The following is a 17,500-nucleotide window of genomic DNA, read 5'->3' on the forward strand; positions in this document are numbered from 1 at the left end:
AAAATATACACTTGAAAGTAGCCGAGGATATGTTGTGGACTCACTGTGGGATATCCAAATACCCTTAAATCCTGTGAAATATCAAAGGAGATATGTTTTTCATGATTGTATATCTAAAATACATGTCAAATCAAACCTACTGCAACAAAATAGAATTAACTAGTATCTTGTACTGAAGCAGGATCACACTATCCTGCTGACCAACCAGTGATCAGTGCCGTGTGTTTATCTTAGTGCAACATCAGCAGACTAAATGCTGTGTGCTTGCACTCATTAAAAACTCCATTTCCCAGAGGTCCCTGCAGCTCAGGTATACTCCCGGGCCTGGCTCTGGCAAAGGCCTCAGCGACCCCTAGCTCACCTTTGTGTTCAGCGGCTTGTTTGAACAGGAGCCAGCCAAACAGAGGCTCGCTGTTTACCCTACTCAATATTTCATGGAGGATGAACACTCGCAGAATGAGGGATCGAGTTAATATTGCTGTTAAAATTAAGCGATAATTAAAATTTGTTAGTTTAAAGAGCCATTGCAGTCTATAAAAGTTTGATTACTGGAAAATTAGGTGCATTAAGTTTTTATGGGTTGGCCTGCGCTGTGCTATCGCTTTGGGAACAATTTTTATGCACTCGTCATGGGCATATGGTGCAAAAATTGGGGGAGTGTGGTTGATTGTGTGTGTGTGTGTCTGTGTCTGTGGTTAGAGTAGAGGGATGTGCATGTGGTGGGCAGCATGTTGGTTCTCTGAAAAAAAAAAGCTGACACACTTTATTGCCAAAATGCTGCCTTCACCCCTGTGGTCTCACTCATCATTAGTTAAAGCACAGTGCCACCACAGCCCGAATAGCGGCAACTGTGACAAAATGCCAATTATAAATCCGGTCCTGTGTCTTGGGGGGTTGAGAGGGGGTCAAAGGGCATGTACCTCTTAGCTATTTAATGGTCATTTGGTTTTGGTCCGGGTGACGTCACATCAAATACCTCTATCTGGGCCTGTGTATTGTCGTCGGCCACTCTATAACACACAGCTCCTTGTTTTAAGGGTGCAGCGGGGTCCTGTGGTTCGCCCTATTACTAATGATAATGTCGGTCGGCTGTCGACAGCTCGTCCCAGTGTTGGAAGCCACTCGTCATGTCACAGTAACATGACCTTGCTTTGTGTTATAAATGGCTTGCCGTAGTTTGTCTTTCTCATAACAGGGTCTACCTCATCCTAGGGAGTGCATGCAGTCCCAACACTCTCAAGTTGTTCTTTTTCCCTATAAGAATGATGTCACCCCCACTGCTGTAACCCCCCCCCCAAGTGACATTACTCAAGCAGACAAGAAGGGAGAAGGTGCACACGGTTCACCTTCATATTCATTCCACGTCCTGTGGCACAAAACCAGGCAGTTATACACAGTGACACACTTGTGTGCGGCTAACTGTTGACAGTGGTTTGGACATTATGCGCACCGGGGACTTGTGGGGAAAAAAATAAAACTGGGCTGATGCCAGAGTGTTTTTCTTTTCTCTATTGAAACATCAGACTGTCATGACAGAAATGGATGTTGCCAGGCATCACTAATGAGCCAATTAATCAATGAATTAGCTGAGCAGCGATTAAATTAATGCGAGCTGGACGGGCAAGCGGCAGTCGTGGATATATATCCTGGGGAAGGTGATTATCACACACACACGCACACGCACACGCACACACACACACACACACACACACGCACATGCGCACACGCACACACACACACCCAGAACAGGCAGCAATCAACAAGGCCACTATTAAGTTGGGCAACTTCCTGAACTTCTTTCTTTTCAGCTAAATATAGCACCGCTTAATTCATTTTGCTTTATGTTGACTAGAGAAATATTATCATATATTTTCCCATGCGGCTTTACTGTATTGCTAATTTGCTGTGGAACTCAAGATAAATTGTTTTTTTTATTTATGTTATATATATATATATTTTTAATATGTCTGCTAGTCTTTAAGTACTCTCTTCTGAACTTATTCCAAACTCCCTGATATAAAGCACTCCCTCTTGCTTATTGCATTCATCAACAGCTATTCATGTGACGTACTGCAAGCATTCCTCTGTCTAAAGGTATGTGATGTGCGGGCTGTGTGTGTGTGTGTGTATAATGTCATGCGTTGGACATTGAATAAGGCTGATTCATCACAGTTTAGGACAGTGGATCCCAGAGTGGGGTCTGGGGCCCATGCAGTAGGCTGAGCAGGCTGGAGGCGTCCTTTAGGCTCCTCCGAGGAGTCTCCAGCAAAATGATGAACAGTTTCAATTCACTGCATAATTCACTTAAGAATTATTCCATTTAAAGAATAAGAAAAAATGCTTCTGCAACCTTAGATGTCACTTCCCTCAATATAACCTGCTCACATACAGTATAGACAGTTTTACAATCCATCACTGATCAATTACTTTCCGTGTGTTCCAGTAGAACTGAATGCTACACAGCCTTCAGATGTACCTGATTTCCATAGCAACTTGTATGAATGTGTGTGTCTTTAGCTACAAACGATACCACAGCTCATCCTCATCAGCTGGTCTCGTTACGTTACACATCTCATGTCCAAGGTCTCCACCCCACACACACACACACACACACACACACACACACACACACACACACTCTGCCTGTGCTGAGACGTTCTAGAGAGTGGGGGGTGGGTGGATGGGTGGCGGTGTTGGGGAGGCTCCCTTGATTATGTGACATCCTCCGGAAGAGCGCTGGAGTTGTTTCCTCCATTACTTAGAGGGGGGGAAAACGAGGCCTTTTCACTATTGAGACTGTCACTCTCAATTTGGGCTAACGGTAAGCATGCACAAGGCCTCCTGGATATTCCCCCCCACCTGCTCTCACCCCCACTCCCACTCCCACTCACACCCCCACTACACACGCCCACGCCATCCCAACCTCCCCCCTCCCCCCCTGCAGCGGATCGCCATGGTGACAGTTTGATTAGATCATCAATCGTAGCCGTTAACAGCGCTTTTCCTGAGCACCTGGACCGGCAGGTCACAGCTGGCTCTGAGCTACCGCTGTCCCCCTGACCCAGAGCTGTGTGTGTGTGTGTGTCTGTGTGTGTGTGCGTGTGTGTGTGTGTGTGTGTGTGTGTGTGTGTGTGTGTGTGAGAGTGAGTGGTAGTTGTACAAACACGATTGTGCATACGGTCCAATTGTTTTTGTGTTGCAAAATTAGCTCATTGCACTGAGTTTGTGAAGTTTCAAGTGGATGTAAGTGCATTTGTGTTTCATACTCCCATGTGCAAGTATGTGCATTTCTGTGTAAAATCACTATGTGTGTGTGTGTGTGTGTGTGTGTGTGTGTGTGTGTGCGCGCGCGTGTGTGTGCGTGTGTGTGATGTTGAAGTCATTCTAGTGCAATGCACACTTTCATTTGGATGTCCACTGCTGATTCACTTCAATACAAATGAGGAATGCATTTCCTCAGGGGCCCTTTGGACCCACCTTGCTATTTCCTGATAGTTTTGGTGTCTGACCTAGGAGCTTGAGACAGTCATGTATTAATTCCTCACCTAGGTTGTTAGAGACTGCGTTAGAGAATAAGGGCTTTGACAGGTGAAACTATAACAATGTATACATGTAAAGAGACTGGTAGAAGAATACACAGAGGAATTCACTAACACAGTTGATTTATAAGAATAAACATCTCTGCGTAAGTATATTATGCTCTCTTTGTTTGGAGATACACAGATACCGGTATGTAGTAGTTATGGCCATTCATCTGTAACACCACACACACACTCTAAGACACAGTGCACTTCACATACACACACACACACACACACACACACACACACACACACACACACACACACACACACACACACACACACACACACACACATAAATTCACCTGCTTCCCCGCCGTTGTCTTGGGCGACTGTATCAGGTTCCCGGTCGCTCCGGTAAAGCAGTTTAAATTTATGGGCTAACAATAATGGGACAAAGTGTGTGTCTCATTGCGATTCCTCAGGTATTCCATGATTAAATAAACGTCCCTGGTCTTTTCATAAAGCTTGTTTATGGCAGCGTGGCACCATATGCTCCTGCTTCCACCTCCACCCCACCCAACCCATCCATTTCCATCTCTCTCTCTCTCTCTCTCTCTCTCTCTCTTTCTCTCTCTTGTTTAATTCCCTGTCTTTTCTCTCTGTCTCTCGCCCCCTCGTTTCTCTCTATGCTTCACACACTGCCCTACACTGCCTCTTACCAGATGCAGGCTAGCCATTATTCCAGTATTCCAGAGTCGTGGTGGAGATGGCTAACGTTGTTGAATTAACATGGAGAGGCCATTACGGGGTGATGATGATATCCATCTAGCAGCGTTCATAGGTGCTACTTAGTGAATTGTCTGCGCGGTAATGGCACTACAGTAACAATATGATACGCTTTCTATATCAACTCCATAGTCTGTTCCCGTCTTTTTGTCTACCGGTTAAGTAGAAGCTCAGGTGTGTGACTGTAAAGTATTTGGTTTGTCACAGCTCTGCGTGGGTATACCCTGTTGATCAGAGCAGGCTTGTGACAAAATGTGTTTTATGAAACAATTAAAAAATGCTTAGGATTGCATCATATTCTTGATTGTGTTTCTGATTAGTCAAACCTCTTGTCATCACATCTGTTTCACTTTTTTGTGTTAGAGAAAAATGTTGTGCTGACGGACGACACATGACATGATCATTTCCATATATATATGATTAAAAATATGTATGCCTTTTTAAAAGCATGCATAACATTAAATAAAGCTAAACAAAATGTAATGCTTTTTATAAAAGGAAAAAATGATATCAACACCATTGACTGCTCCAAATGTATCGGATCATATATTATACATTTTAAATATTGACAGTGAAGAGTATGAATTTATCACATGTTCATAGTTTCATACCATATGTTCATACAGTATTGTCATTATCTGAACAGTGTGTGCTACTGAAGTCGACTGTGGGATAGTTTTAACTAAACAAACACCGGCCGAGGAGTAAAAGTTGGGACTGGTAATTAATTAATTCTCCAAAGCATAGTACAACTGTGTGCATGTGTATTTCGTATACAGGGAAAAGAACAACAGTTGCTACAAAGCAAAAGTCAAGCAAAAGCAATTAACTTCTCCAGCCAGGACATGGCAGTAAACACGTGTGATTGTTCACTATATTGTCTCGTTTGGTTCGGGGAGTTGCGTCTTTGTGGCTGTGGTGGAGACAGAGAGACTGAGAGTGTGTGTACTCAGGACTTTTGTTGTGATTATTAATGGCCGCTTCACATTAACCCCATGGTGCTAATATGCTCAACAATGGACCAAATCACCTGAGCCCCCCCTTCCCCATCCTGTCCAGCCAACACTGTAGCAAGCACCTACCCTACTACTCCCCCCCCCCCCACCACACACACACACACACCCAATGACCAAGATTAATGAAACCTCCGCTGTTTTTAATTAGCGCGGCCGCAGTCATCAATTACGTCTGCCCCACCCCAAATACAAATATTGTTATATTTGGAGGGGGGGGGGGGGGGATTCTTGATTTATTTCATTGTAGTGGCCAGAGGAGTGAGATGAATGGCCTCCCATCATGGTCATTTGCAGGGATGAGGAGGAGGAGAGAGGGAGAGTGTAGTGTGGAGGGTTGGAGGGGGGATACAGTACAGTAGAGTATAGAGGACATAGACAGGGCCAGCCAGGGAAAGCCAAGTCTACAGGGAGAAAGACCAGGCTCACTTTCCCTGGGATCTGAATTCAGCTGTCCAGGAACTTAATGAGACTTTCTTGTATTCGGAGCCATACTCAACTCAAAACTGTTTTTTAAACTTTAGTAGGAGATTGTTCTATTCTAGTACTCATCAAAGTATAACTTATACCTTTATTTATTTAGTTAAATTGTGATCAGACCATGGTATGATACCATCTAATTAAAAAAAGAGTGTGTCACAGGCTAAACTATAGAGCCCCTCTTTTATATACTGTGTGTATCGCTTGTACACATTTTGCATGATGCTTCTACAAGTGTTTTATTAAGTTTCAACCATGTCGGTGCCTCTTGAAGCACTCATATTGCACTCCTTAACACTTTTACTATTGCTTTTCCGTAGGAGCTATATGTGCTCTTTACTGGCTTTGCTACTATATTTCTCAATCGTTTTAATTGTATTTATTTTTTTATCAGATTGTAACCTCTTTGTTTTCCTGTTCACAAATGTTGGCCAGTATCATACCAAAAACTGGCTGTTGTAATGCGTTAGCTGTCATTTCAGCACAGCACCCAAAGGGGCATCTCTTGATTTTTTCCATGGACACAGAAACATTGGTGTGTGTGTGTGAGAATTTTTTTAAGTCTTGTCACTTTTGATGTGCTGTTTACAACAGCTTTGGCAGCGAGGTTATACGGCTGCTGGCTCAAGCTTTTTCGGTAACAGACATTACACACTCCCCCATGACAGTTTATGCACTGAGCAAAAAGGCACTTAATCCACAGAGCTAAGGTGTTGAGAATGAGACAGCATTAGCAAAATACTGTGCCATACAACTTAATGTGTTCGTCCTTCGTGAAAAGAAACAGGAGCTGTGCCAGATCCCTTTCTCTCTCTCTCTCTCTCTCTCTCTACTTGCTTTTTCTAACTGCAGAAATGTGTCTGTGAGTGTTGCCTCTGTCCGCTACAGTTCAGTGTGACTGAATGGGAGAAAGAGTGCAGGCACAGTCTTTGTGTTGAATCTCAGGCATTTTCTTAATTGTTTTCTTTTAAACCAAGTCTAGAATATATATATATATATATATATATATTAGCATTCTTCTATAAATTGAGTTATGAAGAAAAATATACTCTTTTCCAAATCACTTATTCAAAAAAAAGAGAGCAAAATATATAGTAGACTAGTTCATAAATGATTAGGCTGCTGCTGGTCCTATCTGCAGTTTCTCACATTTGCTAATATGTGACTAGGATGTGTCGTAATAATAATAAGAGTAAGCTCTTTATGACTTGAAGATGTGCACGGCTCAGTTATGTGGTTTGGGGAGTTAGGGAGTTTGTGCTGCGGTGAGCCACCAGCCATTTCACTTGTGCTGGCCACACACACACACACACACACACTCACACTCACACTCACACTCACACACACACACACACACACACACACACACACACACACATATTTTATACCGTATACTGCCACGGCCATCGCCTGCCCACTGACTCCAGAGAGAAGGGTGGGAAACATCTTGAATATTTTATGAAGCTCGGGAACCCCACCTCTGTCTTCCCCACCCGGCAAAACCACCGCAGCTATGTCCAGCAGTGTACACACACACACACACACACACACACACACACACACACACACACACACACACACACACACACACATACACACTTATAAGCACACAGCAGCAAAAAAAACAGAAATAATGTTTTAAATGCAATCATTGTCAGGCCCAAACAATGTCATTTATCAAGGGAGCATTTGGGACTGTATAATAAGTTTCACATTATTAATACAATTTTTCATCCTCTGTCAAGCCTATCTGATTTATGGCACGCGTGTGATCTAAGGTGATCATTGAATTACAATTCCAGTAATAAGAGGGAGAATGGACCTGCTCTTTTACTTCTGCCCAGTGGAGCGCAGCACACACACACACAGACACACACACACACACACACACACACACACATGGACACACACACATGGACACACACACGGACACACACACAAACTAAATAAAAATCTGGATAAACAGCCCCCAGTTGCAACACAGAGCAATTACACACAACATACAACAAATGCTGTGTTATAACTTTTTACCGGTCACACCAGCGAGCAAATTTGCGAAAAATATTTGAGACTTAAACAAATATGCCACAGCTTCCTAATTTCAGTGAGAGGAAAAGGAGAAGAGGGAGGGGGGGGGAGAAAAACAAATGAACCTAGGCCCCTTGTTAATTAGATAAGGGACAAAAGCTCATTATTCTAAAACGATATTGGGGCCCAGAGAGTAAATATGAGTGGCCCTGTTATAGAGAGGGGGGGGGGGGGGCTCGGTAATGGGACGGGGATGCACGTCGTTATACAGGGCCGGATGATTTACTGCTGGATGCTCTTTGATGTATAGACTGTACCTTTTATTAAGTGGCTGTCGCTATGGTCACTGGCTCAGTCATTTCCCCTTTTGTTTCTAATCAAAATCCATATCCAGAGACACAAGCACCCTACACAGACCCAGACAGAAGATGGGGCCGAAAAAATTAAATAAAAAATACTGCGTTCCCTTTGCTACAACACTCTATCCTCCCGGCCTCAGCTCACGTTCAACAAAACCTACACGATATTCTTATGATGCGGCTAATATAATCTAACAAGAAGCAGCAACAACAACTAAACAAATGTTAAAATAATTTTTGAGGTAATTACATAACAAAGACAGACTCCTGTCATAATGTTGTGAATCCGGCTTGAACCAGAGTTGCCGGCGCTATTAGCGGTCTAGCTCGGGCGTGATCAGATTAACTTGTAGTGGAGGGAACTCGGAATGATCGGCGTCGTACATCATCGTGTTTGATTTTGTGTTTAGGAAAAATTGTTAAGGGGCGACGCTGCTAATTGGATTGCGAGAATCTAGCACCCGGTTAAAGATGGTAAACAGCACAGCAGACTTGTCCCCCTTCCCCCCCAAAAAAAATCTACACCCCACAGGCTTTAGAAGACAGAAAAAAAACCCTCAGCTATCCTCAGGATCGCCCACAATTTACGACACATTTTCCCTCTGTATTCTTAAAAGATAATTAGGTTTATCAGCCATTCTTTTCCCCAACACTCTTTCTTCCCCCTGTTGTGTACCTGAGAGAACACACACAATCGCAGCATAAAAAAATAAATAAAACATAAATATTTCCGCAGCACAGCGGCGCTGGCAGGTGAGCCTAATGAAATTCTAGGAGTGTAATTTGATTTACGAGGTGCTAATGCGGCCTGATATTAGAGAGAAAAAGGCTGTGATATGGGGCTGCCTTGTGCTGTGTTTAAGGCCTATCACAGAGCCTGATAAAGAGCATCCTGTCCTCACCAACCGCAGCTGAGTTATTGTTGCAGATATTCATATTGATAGTAATTCTCCCCGACCGGCAATTTAGTGCCGGCAATATAGAAATATGGAGATAATAGTTCATTTTGGGTGGCTGCACAGATTGCCACACTTTTAAAATTCAAGACTTACAAGGAAAAAAAAAATGAAACACACACACACGTTAAGGTGTGAAGCATCTGGACGCTTTTCAAAGCGCCGTTTAAAGGATGGGTGGAGGGGGGCGGTGGTGGGAAGAGGCCTTTGACCGAAACCGTGTCACACAAATCAGATATCCAGTACTTTCCAGTGGGTGCTGCTGATTTCAGCAAGAAGCATTTCGGAGCTCTTGATTTGCAGTTTTTTTTGGTTGGAACATTTATGATGTGTTCTGTAAAAATGTATTAAGCTCTTAAATTAAAAGGAAACAGAATGTCACAACAGTACCTGTTCACACAGAGAAATATATCACTTTGGGTTGTTCTGCTAAAACAGACCTCATTGTAATTTAACATTGCTTGTGTGTGTGAGGTGGTGTATGCGCAAGGGGTGTGTCTATGTATGTGTGGGTGTTAGTGTATACACACTCCTTCCTTGGCTCAAACGTGTGGTCCGTGCGCTTTCAAAGTGTGTTTGGGACTATTGAGCTACGGCTCCTAATAAAAAACAGGCAATAACAGGGCCACCACAGAGGGACCTGGCCTTTGTGCCTCCCTGCTCTCCCCTCCGTGCCACCTCTCCCTCCCCCCCCCCCTCCCCCCCCCTCTAAGTTATGGGCTGAATAACGGCGCAACAATATTAAGATAACATTTCCTGATTGTTTGTCAGGCAGCGAGGCTCCTTCAACCCCAGCTTTCATCACGTCCACCGTGTTCATTAAATTGACAATTTGTATTTGCCCTACAGCGGGATAAACAGGAGCTTATCTGATGGGGCCTTGCTCTTTTATTATTTATTTCATTATCTTTTTTTCTTCTTCTTCTTCTTTCCCTCTTCTCCTCCTCCCCCTCTTTTTCTCCGGGGATTGAAGGTAAATATAAATCAGCGGCAACATCTCTGTTGTGCGCTGGTTGTTTATATTGCAGTCATATGCAGCAGCAGTACTGTAGTCCTCTCAAAGGAGGTTTCCACTACAGTACTCTGTAGACACACGTGGCCCCTCTTCATGGTGGTTTTAGTGCTTGTTTTGTGTGACACGCTGGCGTGTACAGTCCTGCTGCCCGGGTCTAAGTGTGATATAACTCTATAGATATTTCCCCCTTTAAAATGCCCTGCTGTTGGGATCATTCTTGGACTTGGTCCTAGGAGATTGTACTGTTCTTTCTACTGTTACAAAGTTGGTACAGTTGCAGGCCAGTGGTTGTTGTCTGTTTTCACTTTTTGAATGTTAAACTAGCGGCATCCAGGAAATACCCCGCACCAACATTGACCACAGCACGGCTCTAAACCATTTCTCCTAAGCAACCGTGAGCGATGATGTTGCCCGGTTCAATATCCCCCCCCCCGGGAAACAAGGCCTGTCGTCGGCGGACATTGTGCGCACCGGCAAACGAAAACTAACGAAGCCGGCGTCCTGCTACTTAGGGAAACGCTTGTCCCAGAAATGTAATCTTTTCCCCATTTTTTACCCAACACCAGCCCTCTCTCTCCTTCCTCTAATCAGGTTTCAATTGACTGCCACTGAAGGAAGAGCCCCCTCTCTATCCGCTCTAGACACGTTGTAGTGGTATAGGTCCCAAACCCCAGTCAGACACCATTTAAGGCTTACTCAGTCTTCCTCCCAATATCTCGGAGAGAGCTCAGGGCCAAATGATTTAATCTTCATTCGGCTAATTTAGTCTGGATTTAAGATGCCGGGTTGTCGAAGTGCAGAGTGATGGAGTCTGTAGAAAAAAAGAAGAAAAAAACAGGATGAGAGGGGAAAGAGGAGGCAGAGGAGGGCAAAACGGAAGGAAAACAGAGAGTGTGAGAGAGATAAAGATAGAACGATGGAGGGAGAGAGGGAGAGGGAGTGAAGGGGGGTGTGGGGCTGAAGATGATGATCCATCCTGACCCTAGTGAATGCTGTCATGTTCCTCCCTCTAGGTAATCTCTCTCACTCACTCGCTATTTTGCATGTGAAAATGCTCTCCTGACAGTTGCATATCAGATACATTTTCTCTCTTTTTTTTTCTTTTTCCCCCTCTCTCTCTCTCTCTCTCTATCTCCCCCCACCACCAAATAAACAACAGTCTTCACTTTGAAGTTGTCTGTTTGTGTCAGTTTGGCTCGAGGCAAGAGTCGGCCTCTCTCTCTCTCTCTCTCTTTCTCTTTTTTTTCTGTCTTTTCCAGCGTGAGAAGAGCATCCACATATTACTTCCTCTCTAACCGGCCAAGGCATCCTTACAGTATAGCTGTCCAAAGAGCGCCCGACACAATTAATACAGTCAATAAAAAAAAATACTAATTCCGCGTATTTACGTGCCAATTAAATCAGTGAGATGTTTCCTAGGCATAGGAAGCGAGCTCGCGGTAGGGAGGAGCTAGGGTGTCAGCTCAGCCTTAAGCTATGACAACGTCAGTGAGAATCTGAAACATTGAATTATGGGTATATAGGGGGAAACGCTAGAATGCATTTTGGTGTACAGATAAAAATCTGAAAAATGTCATTATTATGAACAGAATGCAATGTTCATCTATTTCCTCTTTGTCATACCAAACCGGTCTCTTTTTAACACAAATGTTGTTACATTTTTAATCCAGAACACATTACTCCAGTCTGCACTTTACACACACACACACACACACACACACTGCGAGATCTCCCTTCAACAAGCACCACCTCACCACTTGGGGGCGATAGTGAGTGTGTGGTAATGAGTTCAGGTCTTGTGTATTGAGCCCCTGTTAGAGGCACAGTAACTCCTCCTGAGGGATTCCTATCACCACTAAGGCCTGTGATGTTCTGACAGTAGCCCTGTATGCCCCAAACTGATGACAGGATCACACTCACAGTATAGATATGCTAATGAGTGACAGTATGGACACACAGCAGCACATAAGCAAAGAGAGAGAGAGGCCCACCTGACTCTGTGAATAAATCTCCCACTGCGTGTCAATCATGTCGCCCTGCCTCCTGATCAGAAGGGAAACATAAAGAAAGGGAGAGTATAAATAGAGCATGGAGGGATGGAGAAAGAGAAGCGGAGATGTAATGGCTGGAATGAGAACTTGATCACGGTTACAGTGGACTCCCGCAGTGGCCTCTGCTGATCAGAGCTTGACAATGATGTAAAAGGGCTAATGTCCATGCTAGACAATATATATAAGTATGATTTCAACTAATGGTGCCTCATTTTCTCCCCTCTCTTTTGTGTATGTAATGGTTTTATTTAAACTACAGTATAGTTTAAACAAAAATGGTGGAGGTTGGTCGTGATAATTCTAAAGTGCCTGTAATCCTTAGGTTAACACAATAGTAAGCACATTGAACTCAAACGTTGTGTGTGCTTTTATTCTATTGTTTTCCTTTATAGCTTCTCCAAATGTTAAAACCCTAAGCAGAAGATGCAACTACAACTGATGCGATTGTACACATGTCTGTCATCATATTTTAATACATTCATATATTATAATATCATTCCATTAATAGATGATGTACTTTATGTTTTATATTCACACATATACATTTGACAGGCAATTTCTCATTTACTTTGCTTCATTTCAAACCATATACACATCCCCAGAATCCTAAAAAAAATTGACTTTCAGAACTTTCTCATGCTACGTTGCATCTGAAATAGGTTGCATTGGCAGCATCTGTGAATGAACTGTGGCCGTTTTGTTGGTTTTAAATTAACTTCTAGGAAACATTGTAAAAGTCGTCAAGTATACTTGGAATTGGCAGACCTCTTTTGCTCTCACCCTTCTGTCTCTCCCTCCTTAATACACATGCATACACACAGTACCTCAACCTCTCTCTTTCTCTCTCTCTCTCTCCTTCCCTGGGCCTACCTCTGCTGGTGTTTTGCATGGTGGCTGGCTGTTTAGAGGCAGTATGCATATGTATGGGCGAGACGGTGGATCGTGACGGGATCTGACATGCGGGGGGGGGGGGGGGGGGGACAAGATCAAAGCGCTCCATCTGATCCCATAAAAACAGACGCTAAAACCCCTGCTCTCATCCTTACAAAAAAAAACACACTGATCGTCAACTCTGCCAGCCCTGACTCCTCCATCTTCCCTCTCTCTGCCTCTCTCTATCTCTCTCTCTCTCTCTGCCTCTCTCTCTCTCTCCCTCATTTTTTCCCTCCATCCCAGCATGCCGTGTGCCCACGTCAAGGCCTGCCTGCCTGCCTGCCTGCCTGCTTGACTTTGCGATTACGCCCCGTGATAAACAATGGCCCCCGTTTAGCTCATAAAGCAGGAGTGGTGTGCATAATGCTTACCATAAAAGATAGCATCTCTTCACTCATCTTATTTACCTCTCCCATGGTGGCATACGGGACGAGCCCTTCTATATATACATACCTAGGGAGGGAAAGGAAAGGGAAGACAATTCAGATGCGTACATACATCTGTTGGTCGAACTTTGTCAGTCAATCAGTTGATGAGAGAAATGATAGGGGGAAAAAACATGGCCGTTTATGTATGCATTTGAGCTTACTAGAGCCAGGTGATAAACGCGCCATTTTAAACGACACCACCATCCTTCTTGGTAAGTGAGCTTAAAATGTCCTCTCGAAGAAAAAAAAAAACACCATAGGCATGACATCCATATCACATTTGCATTCATCTTCTTGCTGGAAACATATAGATTGATATGGAAGCCAGGACACATTTTCTTTTCTATCTCTCCGTCTGGCCCACCTCCCCATTTCTCCCTCTCCTTCTCCTTTGCCCCCCCCCCCCCCCCCCCCCACCCCCTCCCTCCCTTCTTTCCAGTAAGGAAGATGTATGAGTTTGAATTATTGATTCAGACACATGCTACATGCTGCTCGGAGTCATTATTTGTTCAGGTGAGTGTCATGCTGCCTCCGCTATGAAACAGATACCGGCGGGGATTAAGCGACACAATCAGGACTTAAAGACAGCCGCCCTCCCTAAAATAACACGGTCCCCCCTCGCCCGCAAGACGAATGCTCGGCAAAAGCAGACTTCATTTGTTTATGACTCGCACATTAGTCATTCCGCGCCTAAATTATAGCGCCGGGGTAAAGATTAATACAAGCACGTGGGCCTTTTTCTATTGTTTTCACTTGTTTGTGTGTGTGTGTGTGTGTGTGTGTGTGTTTGTGTGTGTTTTCTCCAAGCACTAATAACACGGCAGATGACGATGCAGGTGCAAACAGGCCTTACGCATTAATAAAAAGCAATAACAGCTTTTGTTTTTTTGTTGCGTGGTAAAGTGTCTGCATGAAGAATGGACACATGTCTAGAGTAAACGACGGAACGTTGTGCTTAGTCGCATTTGTGTTGACCTGTTCTCAAAAGAGGGCACACACCACTAAGAAAACCACAAGTGATAAATCAAGCCTCTGCATGATTCTAAAAGCATAGTGATGTTGATTATGATTATGTGAGCAGAGTTCGGGAGGAGCTGTGTTGTGTTGTGTTGGAGTGAAGTTAAGAAGAAGGGGGCACTCCAATACAGGAAGCCTTAAGAGAGAGGCCAGTGGTAAAATGTTGCTAACTGTTCATTTAGCCCTGGCTAAGTGGTCAGGGACGCTGGACAGGTGAACTCTAATCTCCCCCACTGCCCCTGAGGTGTGTGTGTGTGTGTGTGTGTGTGTGTGTGTGTGTGTGTGTGTGTGTGTGTGTGTGTGTGTGTGTGTGTGTGTGTGTGTGTGTGTGTGTGTGTGTGTGTGTGTGTGGACTGTAACAGAATTTCTCCAGTCCTCTGGGCCCTGGTGCAAAGCAGAGAATAAATGGTGGAGGTGGCAGGCTAGGACAGAAAAATCAATGCCTGCTTATACAGACATGACACACACAGCAGCCCAACTGCATTGTGTGTGTGTGTGTGCGAGTGTAGATGTACAGCACACAGTCATACAGCCCCTGTGCTCTCTGTGGCTGTGAGTGCCAGTATACCCAACAACAACCTCCATTTCCTTTTTCCTCGCAAGGTAGATTGTCCAGCATTTTACGTCAGCTTTGGGAACAGTAAATAACTTTTTTTTTCTCCTCCTTCTCCTCCCCCACATCCCTCCTTCTGTCTCTCTCTCTCTCTTCTCCTCCTACAGGAAGTTTGAATGTGACCTGTGCGATCGCTCCTTCAGTGAGAAATGGGCCCTCAACAACCACATGAAACTGCACAGCGGGGAGAAGCCGTTCAAGTGCACGTGGCCGTCCTGCCACTACTCCTTCCTCAACCTGTCTGCCATGAAGGACCATCACAGGACACACACCGGTGAGACACGAGAGAGAGAGAGCAAGCAGGAAAAAGTCCACCGTGAACCATTATTGATGCTATGCCATAAACACCTATAGGCTGACTCTCTAAACTGCAAAAATTCATGAGATTTTTCCTTTTTTTTATTTTACGGTATTTTTATACGAGTGGGAGGCAAACAGTTATTTATCAAGATGGCTCTGTACTTGGAGCAGACCAAATTAACTTTTTTCCGCATTCCTTTGTAGCTATGTAGACTGTCTCTTAAGTGTAGGTGTTAACTGGGAAAATCTCACATTGATTTCCAATCTTCACAGCTTTGTTTGGAAGAAGTACACACACACACACATGTGTGGCCGATAAAAAGCCATGACTTGTCCATCTGCACTGATTTTTTTTTTACATCCAGAGAAAGTGGAGAACACTTTTTTTTAGTAAAGATGGGACCCCTCACATTTACATGGTTGAATACTTGCCAGTAATGCTGGAATAGAGTTACTTAATAACTAAAGATAGAAGGAAAAAGGATGTTTGGATTTTGAGTTTGTCGTCTGCCGTCCTCCAGATTTGGATTGTTTTGCTTTGTGAGGGAGTTAAAAGTATAGAGTGTATTCCCCATATCAAACTGGTTATCATGTGTATTTCCCCATCAATCCATCTGTTAACCAAATGTGTGTGTTCCCCAGACCCAAGCTGGTTAGGGAGTGTGTGTTCATCCAAGCCATCTGATCCTGGAGACTGTTTCCCTACATAGAACAGGTCCACTGTCTGTTCCTATGAGGCTAAATAGGAAAGAGGAAAGACATGAATGTTAGTGTGTTTCATATCCGTTTATTTTTTATTTAAATTTTTTTTAATCTTTATTTATACAGGTAAACCCCATTGAGACCGGAGACTCTTTTTCAAGGGAGACCTGTTCCCATTCCCACGTTACCATTCACACACACATTCATACACCGATAGCAGGCTAACTATCGACATTCACACGAGGGAAGGTGGGTGAAGTGTCTTGCCCAAGGACACAACAACCATGACACAGGTGGCAGGGCGGGGATCGAACCTCCAACCCTTTGATCATCAGCCGACCTGCTCTACCAACTGAGCCACAGTCAGCGATTCTGGAGATTTATTTTGCTGTGTGTTTGTGCTGGAAAAGATACTCTGGTGTTAACACACAACCTAGGCTCTGTAAACAGGTACGTATAAACAAAGGATATGTAAACAAAGGCGGCGCACAGCAGCTATCAACATGCCTGTTTACAGAGTCTAAGCTGTCTAACAACACCAGATTGTTTTCAGAGCACACACACAGTACGGACAGGTAGCGGATCGTGGGGAGATATTTACTGATTTTGGCCCAAAGGGATTTTGACAACAAGCGTTCTCCTGAATTACTGACCTCCCCTTTACATTGAAAACACATTTGAATTGGATTTGTTTTAAATTAATTAGTATATATGATCCTTCTCTTTCATGTCTCTATGTTCAGTATACAGTATGCAGTGGGTCTGTTCTGAGTCATGCTTTTTTCTTTACTTGCTAAACACTTGGAATAGACAGATGGTGCGGTGGGTGGTGGGCGGACACTGTCTTGAATAATAGCCCCTCAATAGGAGCCCTAGTCAGCCCCTCTCAGAGTGTCTTTATGCCGCAGCCCAGCAGCTTCCCCTCGGCCTCAGTAATGTCCCACACACTGGTCCTTGATGCCCTTTTAAGTCAATGACAGAAGCAGCGGCAGCCAGTGGCCTGACAGCCTGACTGAGCGCTTGCAGGAGAGCCCTCCATCCGTCACGGCTGCCTGCTGTGTGTGTGAGCGTGTGTGTGTGTGTAAGCGTGGATGTGTGTGTGTGTATATGTGTGTGTGCCAGTCCAAGACTTGCTGGATGTTATTTTAAATGTGTTTTAACAGTGATGTAACGTCAAGGCGCCTCTGACATAATTAGACGTTTTATTTTCATTTGTTTCCAGCCCCTCATCATTCCCCATCAGGGCCGCCACCGCCACACTGTCACCTAGCTGTCACCTGGAGAGGCGTGGGGTG

The 17,500-nt window shown here is 44.2% G+C and overlaps 1 protein-coding gene across 1 annotated transcript in view; it reads left to right on the top strand.

The window, feature by feature from the left end:
* The window catches only part of znf407 (zinc finger protein 407), a gene marked incomplete at its 5' end in the record, with an annotated part of 154,208 nt that overhangs the window by 75,841 nt on the left and 60,867 nt on the right, over nucleotides 1-17,500 (top strand). The window contains one exon of the mRNA XM_080038843.1: nucleotides 15,311-15,477. Coding sequence (XP_079894969.1) covers nucleotides 15,311-15,477 — 167 coding nt within the window. The remainder of the gene's footprint in view (nucleotides 1-15,310; nucleotides 15,478-17,500) is intronic.

The sequence above is a fragment of the Ammodytes marinus genome (genome assembly GCF_949987685.1).
Source record: "Ammodytes marinus genome assembly, chromosome: 13".
In the NCBI taxonomy this organism is placed as follows: Eukaryota; Metazoa; Chordata; class Actinopteri; order Uranoscopiformes; family Ammodytidae; genus Ammodytes; species Ammodytes marinus.